The sequence below is a fragment of the Chanos chanos genome, chromosome 6, assembly GCF_902362185.1.
Source record: "Chanos chanos chromosome 6, fChaCha1.1, whole genome shotgun sequence".
Taxonomy (NCBI): domain Eukaryota; kingdom Metazoa; phylum Chordata; class Actinopteri; order Gonorynchiformes; family Chanidae; genus Chanos; species Chanos chanos.
In genome coordinates this window covers 35,691,035-35,709,936 of record NC_044500.1, presented here as the reverse complement: position 1 = coordinate 35,709,936, position 18,902 = coordinate 35,691,035, and the positions used below count along the sequence as shown (strand labels likewise).

Here is an 18,902-nt window from a genome sequence, read left to right as displayed (position 1 = left end):
GTTGTGTGAGTCAGCTGGAGCATGCAGGACAGACGGAAGGTGGGCTAGACGGGTTGGCCTGGCTGTGAAGCACTGTGTTTTGTACTGTGTTGCTGTGCGTCCTCAGATCAGCTCCGAGCTTCTTCAGTCCTGGTTGCTGTTATAATGTGTTAATTAAAACGGCATCGGATTCTTCTCTAGCATTTAAGCTGTTAAAATGTCAGCACATTGTAGATTGTGCCCTTTGATAGTGTAATACCCACAATAAACTTTTTTTTTTTTCCGTCTTCTCTTCAGGTTTCCTTTGGAGTGACCGCGGTACTTCAACTCTGATTTAAAGAAGCTCCCACTCTCTTACTCACATTGCCCAATCTCCGCCCCCACCACCGTCCCCTGCTCCACTCCAGCTCCCCCCCCCCTCCCCCCAGCTGCCGCCATGACGTCGGAGCTGGAGAGCAGTTTGACCTCCATGGACTGGCTGCCGCAGCTGACCATGCGGGCGGCCATCCAGAAGGCAGATGCCCAAAATGCCCATGGGCCAGGCATGGCCAAAAAGAGTGCCCTGTTAGACCCCAACACCACACTGGACCAGGAGGAGGTGCAACAGCACAAGGATGGCAAGCCCCCGTACAGCTATGCCAGCCTCATCACATTTGCCATCAACAGCTCGCCAAAGAAGAAAATGACATTGAGCGAGATCTATCAGTGGATCTGTGACAATTTTCCCTACTACAGGGAAGCAGGCAGCGGTTGGAAGGTAAGAAGTATGTAAACAACTAAAATGGAGCTGACTGCTCATATCAACCATTAAATATATTGTTTGTCATTGTTTTCCCTCACCCGTCAGAGAAATTTATTTAGACACAAGTGATATCACCCCGTTGAAATTCAATCTGTGTGCTAAATAAGCGCTGAATTCAATCAGGGAAGGTTAATGTGAACAATTATTCATCTCTCTTAGGTTTTAAGTTCTTTGTGTTTGTTTGAGATTGTCCTCAAATGTTAATGCTTCAAAAATGCTAGAGAAGGGTTGTGGTCTGCTTGTGGGTTACAGTGTTGGAGTGATTATCCTGTCTTTGAATGGTGGAAAACTGATATTAAGTCTAGCAAAAAAATTTTGTGAGTGACATGTTGATATTCAGAGAGAGCCAGAGCCATCCATATGAGCCATTGACAAAATCTTCCATTCAGGGGTTGTATTATTCATGCCAGATGCCTTGATAGAAGTCCATTATGTGAGAGAGCTATTGCTGTGTCATCATCTGAAGGAGCATATGATATACAGAGATGAAACCATGCTGATTGCTTTTTAAAGAGCGGAGATGGAAATTGGTATTAGAATGAGCTTTCCAATCAGTTGACATTTATTGGCAATAGAATTGGTAGCACTGCTTTATTGCAGTTAGACAAGATGTATGTGCTTCATATCCTGGTGAGAAATGGTGCTTGTGTGAGCCCCCCCCCCTTTTTTTTTTTTTGCCTTTTCTGTGGGTGACAGATATTTACATCTTTCTTGAAAGTAGCAAGACTTCTAGAGTGCTTGGTTTACCTTATCAGGAGAAAAACAAAATTATTTTTGTTTGATTTCTTATTTGGCTGCTAATGTGTTAAATGCTTGGATCCACAAATGTGACTTTTATGCCATTTGACATTGATGGATTGCATTTATAAAGTGATTCAAAATATTTCCCGACTGGAAATATGGATATTGCATAGGATCTATTTGCAGGCCAGATGACCTTTCTTTCTTTCTTTCTTTCTTTGTCTCTCTCTCTCCCTCTCCCCTTTCTCTCTCTTTGCAAGGCTTTGGAATTACAGTGAGAAGGTATCTTTGGTACCAGAATGATCCTGTATTTCTGAAACATTTATTGCATTGTATCTAAACCATTTAAATTCTCTTCTAGTTATTTGCTTACTGTAAACGCAAGACCATGCTTTGTAGTACCTAAAAATGGTTGAGTTAGATTGCTTGCTAGGGTTTTAACCTTCTGAAAGATCCTGCTTTTTATTTTGTAAGACAGTATTGCGAACTGACACAACAAATGGATTTCAGCATTTCATATTCACAGAAAGTGCTGTACAAGGCTGCTGCCCTGACTCGCAGAAGCACCTACAAGGAGCCTCTCCATTTTCCGGGAATGCAGTCTAGGTTCAGAAAGCATCTAGCATATTCACAGTAGCCTTGCGTAGCTCTCATTGATTGGCACTAATTGCCACATTCCTATCCCAATATAAGGCATTGTCACAGCTGTTTGAGGACATAAATGTAGGTGATGTTAGAATCATCTGTTGTGTAACGAAACAGCTAAAGTACATTGCGGTGTCTGGTAACATTCCATTTAATAGGCTGAATTAGCTCTCTAGGGAGAGAAAAATTCAATGGACCTGTTTACGGGCAGGGAAAGTCCATTCTTTATTGGTATGTTTGCCTCTGTATGTTGCATTCCTCCTCTTGAAAAGGTGGAAGAATGTTGAGATGCAAAATGGGTGTTATTCCGTATCTAATTCTGTATGTTGAAATAGTCGCAGCATTTACCCAATGGTGGCTGAAATCAAAGAGGACGCATGCTGGTTGGTCTCTCTGTGGGTGCTCACGTTTACATTCACAGTGTGAGGCAGACAGAGCCACCGTGGCTGTCTGATGTGGGAGTCTGTGGTTCAAGAAAAAGGGAAAATGCTAGCACAACAGACCACATGGCCACATGAGAGGAGACATTGTGTGGGGAAGCGGAACAGTCAGAACAAGTCTATTGTTACCGAGAATTGTATGATGACATTTTGGACTGATGGAAATCACAGACAGAACGAATCTGTGTATGCAACATACCTTTATATTGAATTTGCACATACAGCGTGTATGTGAGGCTGGGGTGAATATAGGTCGGGGTGCAGTCATCCCTCTACAGTTCCCCTGGAGATGTCGGCGGGAGGAATTTACAACCCCGCGCACGCACACGTCTGTTCTGTATGATAATGCAGGCTGTGCCGGAGAGATGAGACCAGGCTAATCCGGACGGCGGCAACTCATTTAATCATCTCAATAGAGCTGCATTAGCCAACGCTTTTAAGAAATATCAATAAGTGCTGTCAATAAGAAAAGATAATTCATCAAGGTCAAAAAATATTAATGCAGTGCTAAGCTGAGCGGATATGCTCACAACATGAGATTAGATTCCTTGGATAGAGCTTTATTACCTCCTCTTAGCATTCTGACTCAGTTTGATGAATTTTAGCATGCAGAAGCGCTGTAATTTGGTGTAATATGGTTTGATGAAGTTGGCTGACAGAGAAGTGTGGTCTGAAATTGTTTGCTCTGTAATATAAAATAAAACCACAGGCAGCTGTGTCAAGAGTTTGTCTCAGAAAGCAGTGGGTCAGCCTCTGAGCTCCACTACTGTTCAGTAGTTCTGACCATGTCAAGACTTGAAATACTGCGTCTCTGTCCTCTGACTGATGGGAGAGGGTCAGATTTGTGTCTTTTTGGAATGCTGCCTTTTGTATTACGTCTATCACTGTACCATTCTGCATCATTTAAAGACAGTACTTAAACTACAGATTGTGTAACAAGCGATAAAAGTTTGTCCCCATCCCTCGACATCACAAACGAAGATACTTTTTTGCTTTCTGCTTCCTTTCGTCCAGTTCACATAATCATAGGTTGTTGCCTGAGAGCCACCTCTCTCTGCTCTCCCTGAAAAGAAGTGTAAATGAGATTAATTTGGTCTCACTCAGGTTGAGAGGCTTACCATTGCCTGTCAGAGGCACTTGTCGCTGATGAGACATTTAATACTGTCAAGAATCTTAGCAGTGGGTCAGCCTCTGAGCTTTATGAGGTTGACACTGTTTAGTCCAGGCCTCAGGTGTTTTTAATGAATTTAAAGTCATAAACACTTAGACGGCTTGAGTGCCTCTGTGACCTTGCTCTGATGCTGCTTTTATTGTCTTCCTAATGTATACAGACCAGGACACTCACATACATCAGTCTACAGCCTAGCTTGACATATCTAAACCTTGGTATAAGGCCATTAAATGTATGGATATTAGAGGATTATCAGAAACTCTGGCCAAGCAAAAGCTCTTGTTATCCTCTGAGATTTAAAATCTCTGTTTACAAAACAGGTTCATAATCCCACTGCAGAGTAAACCGTAATCTGATCAGAGATTCTGAAGACATGAAGCCTTGGCAGATGCAAGCATTCACTAATGCTGATAACTTGAGTTTTGCTTAGCAAGAGACATTAGACAGATGAAACCGAGTCACAATGAAAATTCCTCATAATTGCGTTCATTATTCAACAGTGTCATTTATCCCTAGGTGAGGGTTTTGGTTGCAACCTAATTCCCTCTCCCGTCCCATTCTCCATACCATGCATTTTCTCGAGCAGACGGTACGCTTGAAAAAGAACCAACTTTAAAGGTATTCCCAGCAAATTGTGGAAGGGAGGGATGCCAAAGAAAATCCTAAGCAATTCTCAACCAGTTTAAAAATGCTTGAAATGTTTGTTCTTGAACTTTAACAGTTAGAGAGATTGTTGCTACTGGCATGATTTGCTGGGTCTCCACACCTGCATGCAGGCAAGGAGAAAATGAGGAGAAGAATGCACTGTGCTTGTTGACTCAAAAACATCACTGCTCCCTTTTGCGGCCGATGACGTTCCATAGCTGTTTCAGTTGGGCAAATGTATACATGTGGTTATAGTACCCGAATCTACCACTACTTGAAAATGTTGTGCACCACTAGCTTCTGTAGGGACTTTAGACCTGGCCTCTTTGATCTCATTATGAAATGCAAATACCCAGCAACCTGAACAGATCAAAGGTTGGACTTGCTATTGGGTTCTCGGCATAATAATGGAGGCCAGGGGCGTTTTGATATTTTATAATAAGTGATTTGGGGAACTGTTGCAACCCTTGGGCGTTATTTACTTTGGAGATAGTGTTCCGGCTCACAAGTAACAGAAAGTCCTCCCGTAGACCGTATTTAAATATTGGGATGCAGGTAAGAGCAATACTGTTCCCTATCTCTCTACTCAAGCTTGGTTTGCAGGGGTTTGAATCTCAAGATGTAAAACTGCTTCAGTCCTCATCTCTCTGATTTCCTGCATCTGCTCTTCCAGCTTGGATCATCATTGCGCAGTTAAGCAAGCATTTAAATTTTAAAAGCTTGAGTGATATTGAATAATTCACAAGGTAAGATGCATATTTAGAGGCAAACTGCTTTATTTTTTTTTTTTTTCCCGCCTTGCATCCCAAAACATGGACATCTGAAAGCACATCTGATTTTGTTATTTTAGAGCTGGCTCAGAATTTCTAGGCTTGCATTTAGGCTTGTTAGGTATTTTTAGCGTAGTAGTTCTTCTTCCAGATTACTTTTAATTGTGGCAGCAGAAGTGGTTGTGTTGGTGGTGGGAGTGCTGGTGATTCATAGCGCGCAGCCAGTTTGATCCTGCTGTGAGGCAGGCTCCTGTGTCAGGAGGCTCCTGCCTGGCTGCCCACCCACCAGCCTCACCTTTCCCCATCCCTCTCGCCACCCCACCGCTCGTTCAGAGTGGGTGGGAAGCAATCACATGCTCTCACCATCTAAGCTTTTCAGAGAGTCTGCTTGTTGCACCTCTCTGAGCTCAGATGTGACATTGTTAATGAACATAAAAGAACTTTAGATTCAGAACCAATCTGCCGTCTTCCTGTCCATATACAGAGGCCTGTAAACAGCCGGTTCCCCTTAAAATTTACATCTCACAGCGTGGAAGCATGAAAATATCATTTTAAAAATATATTGATCCACACATTTTATTCAGCCACAACCAAGAAAAATGTGTGGTTCAACCTTTCAGAGGAGTACCTGAAAATTGATATAGCTTGTATGATCACCTAAAACTGAAAACGCCTGCATGGACGAGTGACTAGCTTCTCCTCTTGTATCTATCTGATAGCTAATAGTTATCTGAGCTATTTCAATTTTAAAAGCTTGAGATGCTGTCAAAATCCCCATCGTAACTGGCCTCAGTCTTTATTTAACTATTGAGACTGACTTGGTTTCACAAAAAGGAAAAAAAACAAAAAACAGTTTCTTGTGTTCTCCTGTCCTCAAAATGCATTTGAAAGGAAAGATGCATAGATTGAAAGCACAGATGAAGGTATAAACAAAAATCACAATGCAGGATGGTTATTAAGTCATGATGGTTATTAAGTCAGGATGGTTATCAAGTCAGGATGGTTATCAAGAAACATAAGTTGCATGGCAATCACCAGGATCTTGTTTAGGTTAGCACACCCCCCTCAATGGAATGAAAAAGCATTTTTGAAAAATTATTACTTTAAGTGCTAAAAAGTTATTATGCCAACAGTGACTAATCATAATTAAGAATTTGGTCAAATTGGCACCCGGTTAAAGATTATTCTGTGAATAATACTCTGTAAATCTACAGAAAAATATTACAGAATAACATTCTGTAAATAGTAATCTGTAAATCTCATAAATAATACGTGAAGGTATTGCATATTTTAGGAAAAATTGCATAGGAAAAGAAAGCAGAAACCGTTTACCTTTTTGTTTTTTTTTGTCTTTTTAATTGTCCATTGACCTCTATAGTCAAAACTCAGACTAGGGTGTTGTTTTGCCAGTTTAATCAACTGAATGTTTTCCTTGTATGTGGTAGTTTGATGGACTACGGTGAAAATGAAGTCCATCCAGAAAAAGGAGCAGATAGTCCTTGTTCCATCCGTAGAGTCACCTGTTGGGTTTTATAATGGACGTTTTCCATTTAGCCCTGTGCCTTTTTCCAATCTTTTGTCAGCTCAAGTCGTTGTGTCATGTTAACCAGCTATCTAACAGGAGTATGCACAGTTATGGGAGCTCACAGGCATTTACAAGCATTGCAAAGAATGCTAATACTGCCTTTTATTGGGACCATCCAGCTCTGTGTTTCTGTCTGTGTAGTCATATAGACATGCATAGCCACCTGGGCAATGTTTCCCAACAATTTTTTTTTTTTTTTTTTTTACTGATTTGATGTATAGGTTAATGTTTGCATGCAGCCACAATATTCTTAGCACTCTGTACCCTGGTTTGTTTGAACGTCTGAAATGAAAGAAGTCAGTATTCAAGAAATCTCACCTTGAGTCATATTTGAAATGTGCTGAAACGTACTCGGGAGACTATGTGGCCATGGGATTAAAGTTTTGTCCTCTGAAAAAGGCGAGCAGAAGTTTGAGGCTGACATGCAAAATATCATTCACACAGTGCACTACACATTCACCCTCCCCAAAAAAAACACTACTTACTGTGAAGTAGAGTTGTGGTAACATGCCTTTATGGGAAAGTTTCTTATGAGCAAGGTCTGTGACGCACAATTTAAAGGAGAGCGTTATTAGAATAGACGAATAAAATAAATAATAGAGTGTTCCTCAAGAGAAACATGGAACAATATTGAAAAACAGAAATCAGCCTTTCAGCTATAGACTTACAATACACAGTCTTAAGTTAACCTGGAGCAACCAAGGTACAAAGGAGGTAAATAGCCTTGAGTAACCCGGTCAGAGTCTGGACTTAAATCAGACTCCAACATTTTAGAGTTAGACCCATCATCATGGACCATCAACACCCTCCCAGGAACTGGAACAGTGTTGTGTATAAAAGTAGTCAGTATTGATTAAAATTGAAAAATTTAGATGTGAATTTCATCAAGACCATACTCTACAGACTCAGACCTGAAAGCGTTCCCACAAAATGCAACCTTCCTTTAATATTATTAAGAGGTCCTCTTAACGCTGACCATCCCAGATGCTCCAGTGTGTAGGTTTAGCACAAAGGGATGGAACAGAGGCACAAAAGAGTTAAATGCAGAGATTGCTCCTCTGTGCTGAGATTTATATGAGTGTGTTGAGTAACTCTGGGCCGAGAGAGGAGTGAGGAAATGTATATGACTTTTCCAGAGTTACTCGCCTATGTGGTGACTGAGATCATCACCTCCAATAAGCTGTGCCCATGTTTTTATCTTAGATCTGCCCGAGTAGGGGGTCGGCCATGCAGCTTAGTTAAAATTACGAACTGCAAGGAATCCAAGGAGCTTCAGGAATAACCCCTAAACTGGAAATATCATTAGCTACTTTTCAAGTCCTCTGTGGTATAGGGTGGGGGGGGGGGGGGGAAGAGAACTGCTTTAAAGACTTCTTTTCAGAAAGACATTAAATGAAATGATTCTTATAAATTTTCATATATAGAATAATGAAGGGACACCTCCCCCCCCCCCCCCCCCCCATATGTTAAATTGTCTTCGTTTGTTTTTGAGGTGGGATTTGCTTCTTGGTAAATATTGTGCGCCCTTTATGTTTATATAAAAAACTCAAACTCTGTGGCTGTCATGAAATTGTTTTAATTCAATATGCAAACCCTTAAACAACTCGGTAGCTCTCATTTGGGTTGGGCACCCATCTCTTCATTAATTGAGGTTGGGAAGGCCTGTGCATGGCCTCTTGTCGCTGCTGGGATTTGGCCCCAAGAGAGCGAGGCAGTGAGCCATGATGAATTTCTGCATGCTATAAATAGCGCCCTGGTCCTTGGAATCAGCCTTTAACTCTGAATCTGCCCTCTTAAATCCTCCTAAGTCAGGCTCAGCTGTCTGCTGCCGCCGCCGCCGCAAACACTGTATGATAAAAAGAAATCATATTTATTAATGGTGTACCTCTGCATAAAAAATGATTTTGTCTTAATAAATTATGTATTTGATTGATTTCTGCCTCTCTCTTTTTTTTTTTTTTCCAGGCGTTTTGGTCTTTCTTTGTGTTAATTAATTATATCTATAATTGAAGCAGTCCTGCCTCCCTGTAAATCAGTTTTCATCACCTGGAGCTTTATTCTAATTTATCAGATATTCTACCTTGCGCACTTGTTCTTTTTGAAATGAGTGAAAAAGCTGCTGGACTAATTAGCAGGGGCAGGAATGTCCAGTGGAATATGAGACTCTATGCTGTCCAGAGGTCTGTATACTGACTTAGGTGAACCCTCTCTGAAGTGGGTGTAGTTACAGTTATAGGGATCTGTGCACATGCACATGGCTTGACTGCACACAGGAGTTTCAGTCTTTTCTTGTTCCATGTTTAGCATGTTATTTTTTCAGTTTTTCATGGCACTGCAGCACTGGGCTAGAATTTGTCTGAAATGGACTAAACCAACATCATGTGCAGTGTTAACGATGAAAATGTATAATGGCCAAAATGTTTCATGTAGTTTTATGTTGTTCTGCCATTATTTTAGCAGACGGGAGCTGCAGACATTGTGGCACCATGAATTAGTATCACTAGGGGTATGGCATGCTGCCCAGGGACTGCATGCACAGCTCCCAGGTTGAAAATATCATTGATCTGCTATGCTTTTACTATCTGGGTTCTTGTTGACTAAGGCCTCTCTGCACTAGTGACAAAGGAGGCAAGGATTTGAAGGTCTAATGAGTTGGCACAGGAATTTGGGCAGCAGACTTGATGGTGCAGATATTCAAATATCCAGTTGCCTGGAGACATTTTAAGAAAAGGATATTTCATTCCTCTCCAGAGATGTTGAGCACTCTTGAATTTTGTCTAACTGAAACTAGTAACTTTTAAACTTTTAAACTAGTCTACAGACACTTTTGGTACAGAAGCGTGGTACACAGTTTGGGTTGTCTTCGCTATGCTCTTGCATGTGAAGGTGCCTCCCAGAGTGAAAGCTGAGCCGTGGCATGATGTCCTTACAGGGGTCACCAGTCTCAGGAGAGGACAGTGACAGTCTAGCAGCATAGCAGAACCTATGATGGATGATATGTCAGAAATTACTGCTCTGCCCTCCCTCAGTGCACCTATTGACAGGCACAACTTAACATCCAGCTTCACCGAGGCTAATCGCAGGTCAGAGGTGCCGTGGATATGACACATTAATTCTTCACTTGTAATTGCTCATTCATCAATGTCAGAATTCTCAGTGTGAGCCTTTTTGCTTCTAATTTATTGAACAAAGGTTTCGTTTAAAACATTGGAGAGAAGTGACTAATAATATGTGGCATGAGGTTGTGTAAGCAGAAATGCTTTGCTCCTCAAGGTGATACGGACTGCAGCGGTGGAGAGTCTGTCTGGCAGGCTGATTGTCGAGAGTTTGATGGTTGTAGTACAAGAGGCTGCACTTGTACTGGCTGTGGGTCTCTAGCCTCTGTCCTGCTTATCAGGGCCAGCTGGCCACAAGGCCACAGCCTCTCACCACCAACTAATTGCCTCGGAATTAGACAATTAATGTGGCCTTGTAGAGGGCTGGAGTGTCTGTCTAGTGGGACGAGGGGGAGCAGAGGGGTGTTTGGCCTCTCCTGACTCCTGCAATGTATTATTTATGGGTCGTTGTGCTTGACAGTTTTGCATTAACTTTGCTAATGGACTGTATAGGAGGCTGTGACTCCTTTTAAATCAGTGGTAACTCGAATACAAATCATCAAGTTCCGTAAACCCCCCCCCACCCCACCCCAACACAGAGATTTTTTTTTTTTTTAAATCTGCATTTTAAAGGGGGGGGGGGGCATTTGCAGAAGGGAAGCCCAGATCAATGCTTCAGACCATGAAAGTTTAGCCTCCACACACACAATCCTTAGCGTGCCTCCATGCCATCTATTCATCTATTTGTGCATACGTGTGTGTGTATATAGGCTATATGTTATTATTATATATATTATACAGTATAAAGCTGTAGGAGAATGATCTTCAGCAGATAGTGGGTTTTTTTCTTAGTTTCAGTTGAGCTCGGTCTTCCTATGCTAAGTTCACCTATCATGTGCACCCAAAAAGGATGGATTCTGATCAGCACACATCATTCAATTATTCTCCGGGTTTGATGGATACAAACACAGAATTCTTTTCCATTGGTCTATTCTAATGCTATTATTGTTTTTATGAAACCTCCCGTTCTGTTAGTAAGAGCTCCATATCTAATGTTCCTGTCTTTCTTGGTAGGCAGTAAATTTGAGTCTCCCAAGCACATCAGTCTTGTTCTTACATTTAAAATCACTCATATGAGACTCAAATAGAATGTACATTAGCAACAGTGTTGAGCAACAGTAAGCATGTGTATTTTATATGCTTCAGAGAAAATCCAAGGACATGACAGGTGAAAGGTGTACCTGGAAACATGGCTCTTTAAATGGGAGTCGTCTCACTCAGGCACCATTTCTGCAAGTGGAGGTTGTCCCCTGAAGATGGGGACATCTAGTCACCCTCATGTTGTTCTCATTGAATTGTCCCATGATCTTCAGTGTCATTATGGAATTGATGAACACCCCCCCCCCCCCCCCCCCCCCCCCCCCACGTTAAGCCGGATTCAGTTACTTCAGGTAGTGGTATGTCAACTGAAACAATTTATATATGGTTTTAGCTTTAGATTGATTTTGCCTGCTGATTAAACAGACAGTTTAGAGTGTAGTGCAAATAGCTGTGCTCATTATGGAGCAGTAGCAGTCTGGGAAGGGGAGGGGGAGGAGGGTAAATGCGGCGTGTGGATGTGCGCCTAAGTTGTACAGATTTGGCCGTATTGTGCTTATGGGAGCTGGATTGCCACCTCTGCAACCCTCATTAGCTCCATTGGCCGTAATAGTGGTTATTGACTCGACGAGGCTTTAAGCACCTGTAAGATTGATGGAAGCCCTCCCAGCTGCATGGCATGAGAGAGAGCTGCCTCTGGTTCTGCTGCTGAGGAGGCCCTTCTCCTACACTTTTTCAGCCACTCATACATAGTGCCTGTTCCAAACTCTGTTTGGAAGTGACCTCCTAATTACCTTGGCTCCCTGTCTGTCAGCTGCTGAATGCTGCAATTCAAGAGCAGTGTCGTTGTTTTGAAATCAAATCTGATAGACCATAAGTAAATTTGAGAAACTGATGTGAAGCTCAGATATGTGAATGTTAGCAAGAACTAGCCCATGTTACAAACCTCATGCTACCTGCTATGAGGTTGAGTGAACACTTGTGCATGAATTTGCCTCCAACATGTAAATTAACTGGCTGATGCAGACATGGCACGAAAAGATGGTTATAATAATGCTAATTAGAAGTATGGCAGAATTAAATACAGATTGTTTTGCCAAGTCTGGCTGTTTGATTCAGGTGTCCTAGTTTTTATGGTAACTTGAACAGAAGCAGGGCTGTACTTACAGACCTTGTGGTCTTGTATACTTTCATTATTCGTTGGTCTAGAACTCAGAAAGAGCAAGATGTAGCATGGATAATTTGCGGGGGAAAAAGTGCTGTTGATACATCATGATTCAGTAGCTTGTGATCTGATCCCAATTTACCAGAAGAATATCCATCTCATGTGATGAGGCCAAATTAAAAGGGTGTTACAAAGCATCACTTTTTCCCTTGTCTTTTTTTTTTTTTCAGCACAGTAAGTCCAGGTCAAATTTAAGTCCTTGCTCCTTGTAGTGCTGTTCTTGTACTTTAACTTAAAACCTGTGTTTGTCAGTATTAGTTTACGGGCACACTGTGTAGAAAGATAGCTTTCTGACATGTCATTTTAGTCTGAACAATGCACAGAGAGAGAATTTCTTGCCCAGAAATGTTGTAATTTGATTTAAGTATTGGCAGGAGTTCAAATTATAATGTCAAAGTAGCTTTGTATTTCTGCTGAAACTTGTGGCACAAAACCTCAAAGCTAGGACATGGGGGGAAAAAAATTGCATGCAGGTTTTTGTCTTGTTAGAGAAAAAGAATGTGCAATTCAGTATTGTGGCTTGAAGTTTGGAGTCATTTTAAACTCAATATCCCGTCTTAGGAGCGGCGCTTTTTCACCCCGCTCTCACTGCTTAGACAATCAAAAATTTTAGAGAGTCTTTTCCTGACAGCAGTTTTGAGGCACTGCTGAATAAAGCCCCAAAGTGCCATTGTCAGTAGCTGCTGTAAGATGCTTCTCTGAGCTGGCTGATAATTAAGAGGCGGGACTGACAAATGGCTCTCATCAGATCACTCATCTGGAACTGAGAGCTTGCGAAGGCTTTCAGGAAGGATAAACTGGGAGATGTCTCTTTGCCTCCAATCTTTCATAACCTTCTGCAAGCAGAGCGTGGCGTAAAGCCCTCTTTAATGCAGCAGTGCAATGCTGCACATGAGTGCCAGTCTTCTGCTCCTGAAATGAGACAGGCCTGATGTGGTGGGTTGTTTTTATGATTATTTTTTGCCTCTTGCTTCCCATCGCATCTTTTACCACTGCCAATTTGGACTAGTTCCGAAGTCACATTGAATGACCTTTTACTGTTTGATTTCCTTTGTCTTGTTTGTGAACGTGAGTTCATCTGACATGAAAACATTCATTTTCATCCTCTACACTGATGTAGAGTTACTTGACGTAATTACAGTTGCTTTTTCACTGGTGAGATTATCGTAGGGTCTATGAAGATGATGTGTCACCGGACACCGCATTTTCAGATACAGAAGGGACCAAATGAAATGAGGGAGGTCACTGTCTTAACTGGACGTGGTTTGTCTGAGACGTGCCATCTTTGCCTTTTGCCTTTAAAGCAGAAGAGAAGGTGTTTGGTTGTTTGTGATTTTTGTGCTCGCAGTTATTAATTAATTGATAATTAATTAACCAATTAGCTTATACTTAAAGCAGTAAGAGGAAAAATCACATTGCATCAAACACATACTGTAAAAATTTCTAACAGTTTCAATATTTACTAAATATTTTGTGTCTTTGATTTCTTTAAAATTTGCCATATTAACATTGATTAAAGTTGGTTTTAGAAGCTTTGTCACGTGTGCTGGTTTGAATATGTTGTGCCAGTGAATTTCAAAGGATAAATAGAGCCGGAGTAATTAGTTCAGAAGAGTCTTGTTTTGGTGAAAATATTGAAGTAGGTCCAGAGCTTGTACTTCCAGCGTCGTTATCTGTAAGCATTTGTTGTGCTCTCAAAAACCAGAAATTTAACGTAACAGTTACAGGAGAAGGCTCAATAGAACTTTGATGAAAAACTGCTTTAGACAAATGTCTTGGATCTTTTATGATTTTGTTGACCTGTCATTCAGTATTGTAGTTTGTGAATCTTTACCCCAGAGTCTTTCAAATCTGTAAATGGTTGTGAATTTAAAAAAAAAAAAAAAGAGTCCTCCAGTATAGCACTATAGTGAATGCTATGGCCTTGAACGCATGAGGAAAATGATGCAGGAGTGGGCCAATTCAGTCGAATAACCAAGTTTCAAGGTTATCTCTAACGTGAAAGAACCTTTGACGACAAACTGTATCGAGCAGACTGAACTTTTGAAGGACTAGCATTCACTTTTGTTGTTCTTGTGAACCTTTGCTACAGGAAAACATTTTATGGTTATCATTCAGAGACTTTTAAAATTTTAACTGGCAAAGTTAGCTAGTTGTATGGGTTAATTCACTGAAGCACAAAGGTTGTGTACTTCTAGGCTGTACGTGATGAACATTTTCTTAAAACACATCTTACTCCAAATGCTCTTTTAAGAGGTGTCAGGGACAAACTGTTTGTCAAAAATAATGTGACAATGGTACAGAAGTTGCACACAAAAGACCCTCCCCTTCAGACTATTAGCTGAATGCTGATCATGTTCAATCATGGGACATGTATGTATTTCTATAAGTCAATGCAGTTTCTCTTTTTTTCCAGGCATTTTATCTGTGCGAGCACATCTTTTAGAGAAGAACATTGTATGTTTTGCCATGAAATAAGCGAATAAATGTAAGCTTAAAAATGTAGCTAGTCTCTTAGCACATATTTACTAGCCAAATGTCTGTACTGTTTTGCATTCACACTGTACATTTATTGGTCTCATAAATTATAGTTACATGTACATAGTTGCATGAAATATGGGTTTAATTTAAACACAGAATGGGCCAGCTCCCTAAGGTGTCATCTTATTTTGTTGAGAATTTTTAAGTTTTAATTACTGTTATACTTCACCCCTGATACACAGTATTTCATCACCCCGGTGCCTTATTCACACAGTATGATATTCCAGTGACATGCTCCTACAGGATTTTATATTTATTGCACTTTTCATTGTGGTGTGCATTTTGCTACAGCAAGTGAATGGTTCATCTTTTATTAAAAGAACATAGAAGCAAATAATGATCAGAGACTTAAGGGCTTTAAAACCTTGCATGCTGACACGGTGCTGCTAGATGCCGAGAGAAAAAACCAAATGCCTTTGAAGTCCACAAAAATGAAGTTGAAAATCCTTTTAGACGTCTGTGGTTTTTCAATCCTGAACTTTTGATCCTTAGTTTGGGCTGATTTTGCGAGTAAATAAAGGCGTCTGTATGTGTGCAGAGTGGATTGTATGTGTTTAAGAATGTTCAGTGTATGTTTAAAGGGGGCTGAACATGTGGCTGTCGTAGCTTGGCCTTTTTCACAGTGAGCTAGCTACCTACTCTACAGTAGGCCCCCGCATTTTGGGCTCCTGTCAACACCAGATTCTCATAGTCAGTCACAGAAGCTGCATTTGTGTGGCTGAGAGTCAGGATTCTCCCTGCTCCTAACAGATTTAAAGAGAGATTGCTGCCAGTCATATTAGAGTTGGTCCCACACACTGTCAGAGAGAGGTGAGCTCCCTCCTTTGCCTGTGAGGTGCTGTACTCCACTCACTACTCACTAGTCTCAGTCCTCTCCTCCCCTCACTGGTACGAAAAACCCAACTCCAGCATCTTCCCACACCCACTACAAACAGAGTCTGCCGATGTGTTACATTCCCTAACATGTGTAGAGATATTTCAGGCTGAAAATAATAAGTGTGTGTGTTTGTGTGTGTGTGTGTGTGTGTGTGCGTGCGCACTGGGGTAAAGAGAAGAGGCATGTTGTATAATGTTAGACAGAGAGAGAGAGAGACAGAGAGAGAGAAGAAGAAAAGAAAAAAAAAGAAAGTGGTGTGTGCATAGGCAGACAGGTTGGGAATGACACATAGAGCATGCACAGGAATGTAGGGAATTCCAGGCTGTGTTCGGGATGCCCTCCAACCCCTAGAGCAAAAAGCATTTTGGTCTGTAGTGTGAAACTCCTCAGCTTTCCTCCCCCAATCTACTTTCAGAGTAGAGTAGGACTTCTAAATGCCAATTGCTTTTCCATATGACAACGTGTATGACCCAGGCTATGACTTATTTTGTCTATTGCCTGTCCAAATTTAGGTTTACTTATATCACCAGTCGACATCAAGCATGGCTGCTACTGCTTAGTTTGTTTAATGAAATGAACATTTATTTTCTCCTCTATACTGCCACAATGGGGCTCTAAAATATTGAAAGTGACTATATGAAGATGCACAAATTTAATCTGAGTGTCTTTTTATTGAACTAGGAGGACTGAAATTGTATCATAATAAAATTGTAGTTCTCTAGACTTGGTCTCTGCTGAGTTTCGTAGTTTTTATACTTAGCAGATTCTCTTTAATTTGTGCAATGGATTATACAACTGAGCTGGTTTCTCTAATGGCTCTGTAAATGGTCATTTTCTGAAGCTTGATTTTGCATGAGAAAATGCATTGAGTAAAACTCATAAAGCTTAATTTATATCTTGTTATTTCATGTTTTTCAACTGCTAAAGAATACTCTAGAAAGTCCAGATTTTTTTAAACTTATGTCCTTATTTTGATTCGAAAGTAAATTCTCAAGTAACCCCCCGTGACTGTTGCAACGTAAGAAATGTGAGGTGTTCTGTTTGCAAATCATTTGTCAATCTGTCCACCAAAGAGCCTTACACAGTCATGCTAAGAGTGTGAAGCTCATCACCCACATGAAGGCAGGAAATGACATGATAGCTGTGAAAGACTGTGGAAGATCTCCTGTGTAGACAGTGAATATCATGTTTGGCTCATTGAATATTGAGTGTGGACAAGAGCAGGAGCCTTGATTCATTTTATGCCATGATTCTTTGAACTCAGAAGGCTGCTGTCGGCCTCTTTGGCTGTGTTCTCATCTTTTACTCTCAGGGCTAATTATAGCCTATATTTCAGAGTTTATTTCTGTGTGTTTTTCACCATATATACTTTCTGTTAATGGAAAAACTTAAAAGTTATTCGAAACTGCATCAGTCTGCCCTGGCAAATTAATGGCTTTTTAAATATGAAAGTATGTATTTAATAATGTGTCTGTAACGTGTGTTATCAAGTCCCATTCACAGCAGCACACACATTTGATGTCTGCTGACTTTGGAAGGCACTTCCCTCAACCAGCTTATAACGCCAGCCTCTGTCCATTCTGGGAAAAGCATGTGGCCCTTCCATATTGTCTTGCTCCTCTCTCTCTCTGTGCCTCTCTCTGTCTCTTTCTCTTTCTCTTTCTCTCTCTCTCTCACAGTTTATTTTCTCATGCGGTTAGCCTACAGTTGGACCACCTCCTCCTCAGTGCACTCTGATCCAAATTGGTGTAGCACAACAGTTCCATCACTGAAATAGAAAGAATGCCTCTCTGTTTGTCACGCTGGTAGTTGGATATATTCAGCTACAAATCAGCAAATTGTATGTGCAGAGTAATCAAAAGCTCGACAGCATGCAAGGAGCAGTAGCAAGTAGGGCCATGTCCATGTTGGTGATTGCACATTAATACAATGTCAGCATAGTTATTGGACTTGAAAATATTCAAAATATAAACAAAAATGGGTTAATATTTCTGTATTGCATTGGTAAATATTGCTGTACAGAGACTTGTGATATAGTAACTTGTAAGGATTATCAGGCTACAACAGTTTGATAGATCAGTTGCAGCAGTAATATAACATAAGCCCATTTTATGAAACTGAAGGCCTAATATTAATTCAATGTATCTAACAATAAAATATGGTGTAGATACATGAGACTTTAAAACGATGGCTTTTGATATAAAGGACAAAGGATTATGTCAAAAGGCAGATTTTCAGTCACTTGGTATGTTTTCATAATACTATACATTGATGTATAATACTATACATTTATTCACACTGGATAGAATTGAATTTAAGCCAGGTCTGAGAGCATTCCTTTTTTTGCTGTTAAAAGCACCTCTATCCACTTTATGTGAGGAGAGATGTGGGGCTGTATTTGGTGGGCGCAGTACGGCGGTGCAGAGCTGCCTGTGGAGATGGCTGTATTCAGGCTGCCTGGGCTGAGCAGAGACTCTGCATGAACTAGCGCCGGGCTGCCCGTGAAGAGCCGCGCTGCGACACCGCCTGTCCCTTTGACTCATGCAGAGCGCTTGACACTCGGGCCGCGGAGGTCAGGGTGACCCAGTTTTCCCCCGTCAGCCCTTCTGTTGAGCTAGGAGTTGGGCGGGGGTGGGTGCGCTTGCTGTCATCAGGCTGTGCTCCATAAGCGGGGGGGGGGGGGGGTGGAGATGGATAGAACAACATAGAGGAGGCAGGCTCCATCACTGTGAAGGCTGGGAGAGAGACCGCCCACTGTGCGGTGCAGGTACATGCTGGTCCACCAGGACGGGAACCCCCACCCCACCCCACCCCCCCACTGAGCGGGATGTCTGACTCTTTTAACGTAGCATCTCACCCTCTGTGAGTCTACGCTTCCCTGTCTTTTTAATCCTTTTAATCCTTTTATATTGGATCTCCAGCGCGGGCGCCTCTCTTCTGTGCTTCCATTATAAAGAATGAGATGTCACTTTACTCAGAGACTTAAACTTTGCTGCCGCAGTTTTTGGAGGCTATCAATCATCAAAGTCAAATCTGTACAGTCGGCCATGATTTATTCATCAATGTTACCCGCATGTCATTTTATTTGACATCTCTGAGATATATTTCCGCTTGACATGGCAATTTGCTTCTTGAGAGGGTATTGCTTCATCCTAACGAGTCCATGACCTTTCAAATGAATTGGAAGTGGCTTTTGGCCATGCTGCAGTATGGAGAAGCTACAGCTGACTTTTATTTCATACTTTATCACACTCCGGTTTGCCTGCTTTTTGTTCTTGCAGTCACTTA

General features: G+C 41.3%; 1 protein-coding gene across 3 annotated transcripts in view; it reads left to right on the top strand.

Annotated features, from left to right (window-relative positions):
• Positions 1–411: 411 nt before the first annotated feature.
• Positions 412–18,902, top strand: part of foxj3 (forkhead box J3) — a 37,746-nt gene continuing 19,255 nt past the window's right edge. For all 3 annotated transcript variants that reach the window (XM_030777316.1, XM_030777315.1, XM_030777314.1), the window contains exon 1: positions 412–736. In XM_030777316.1, the coding sequence (XP_030633176.1) occupies positions 416–736 (321 nt within the window). In that variant the 5' untranslated portion in view covers positions 412–415. The remainder of the gene's footprint in view (positions 737–18,902) is intronic.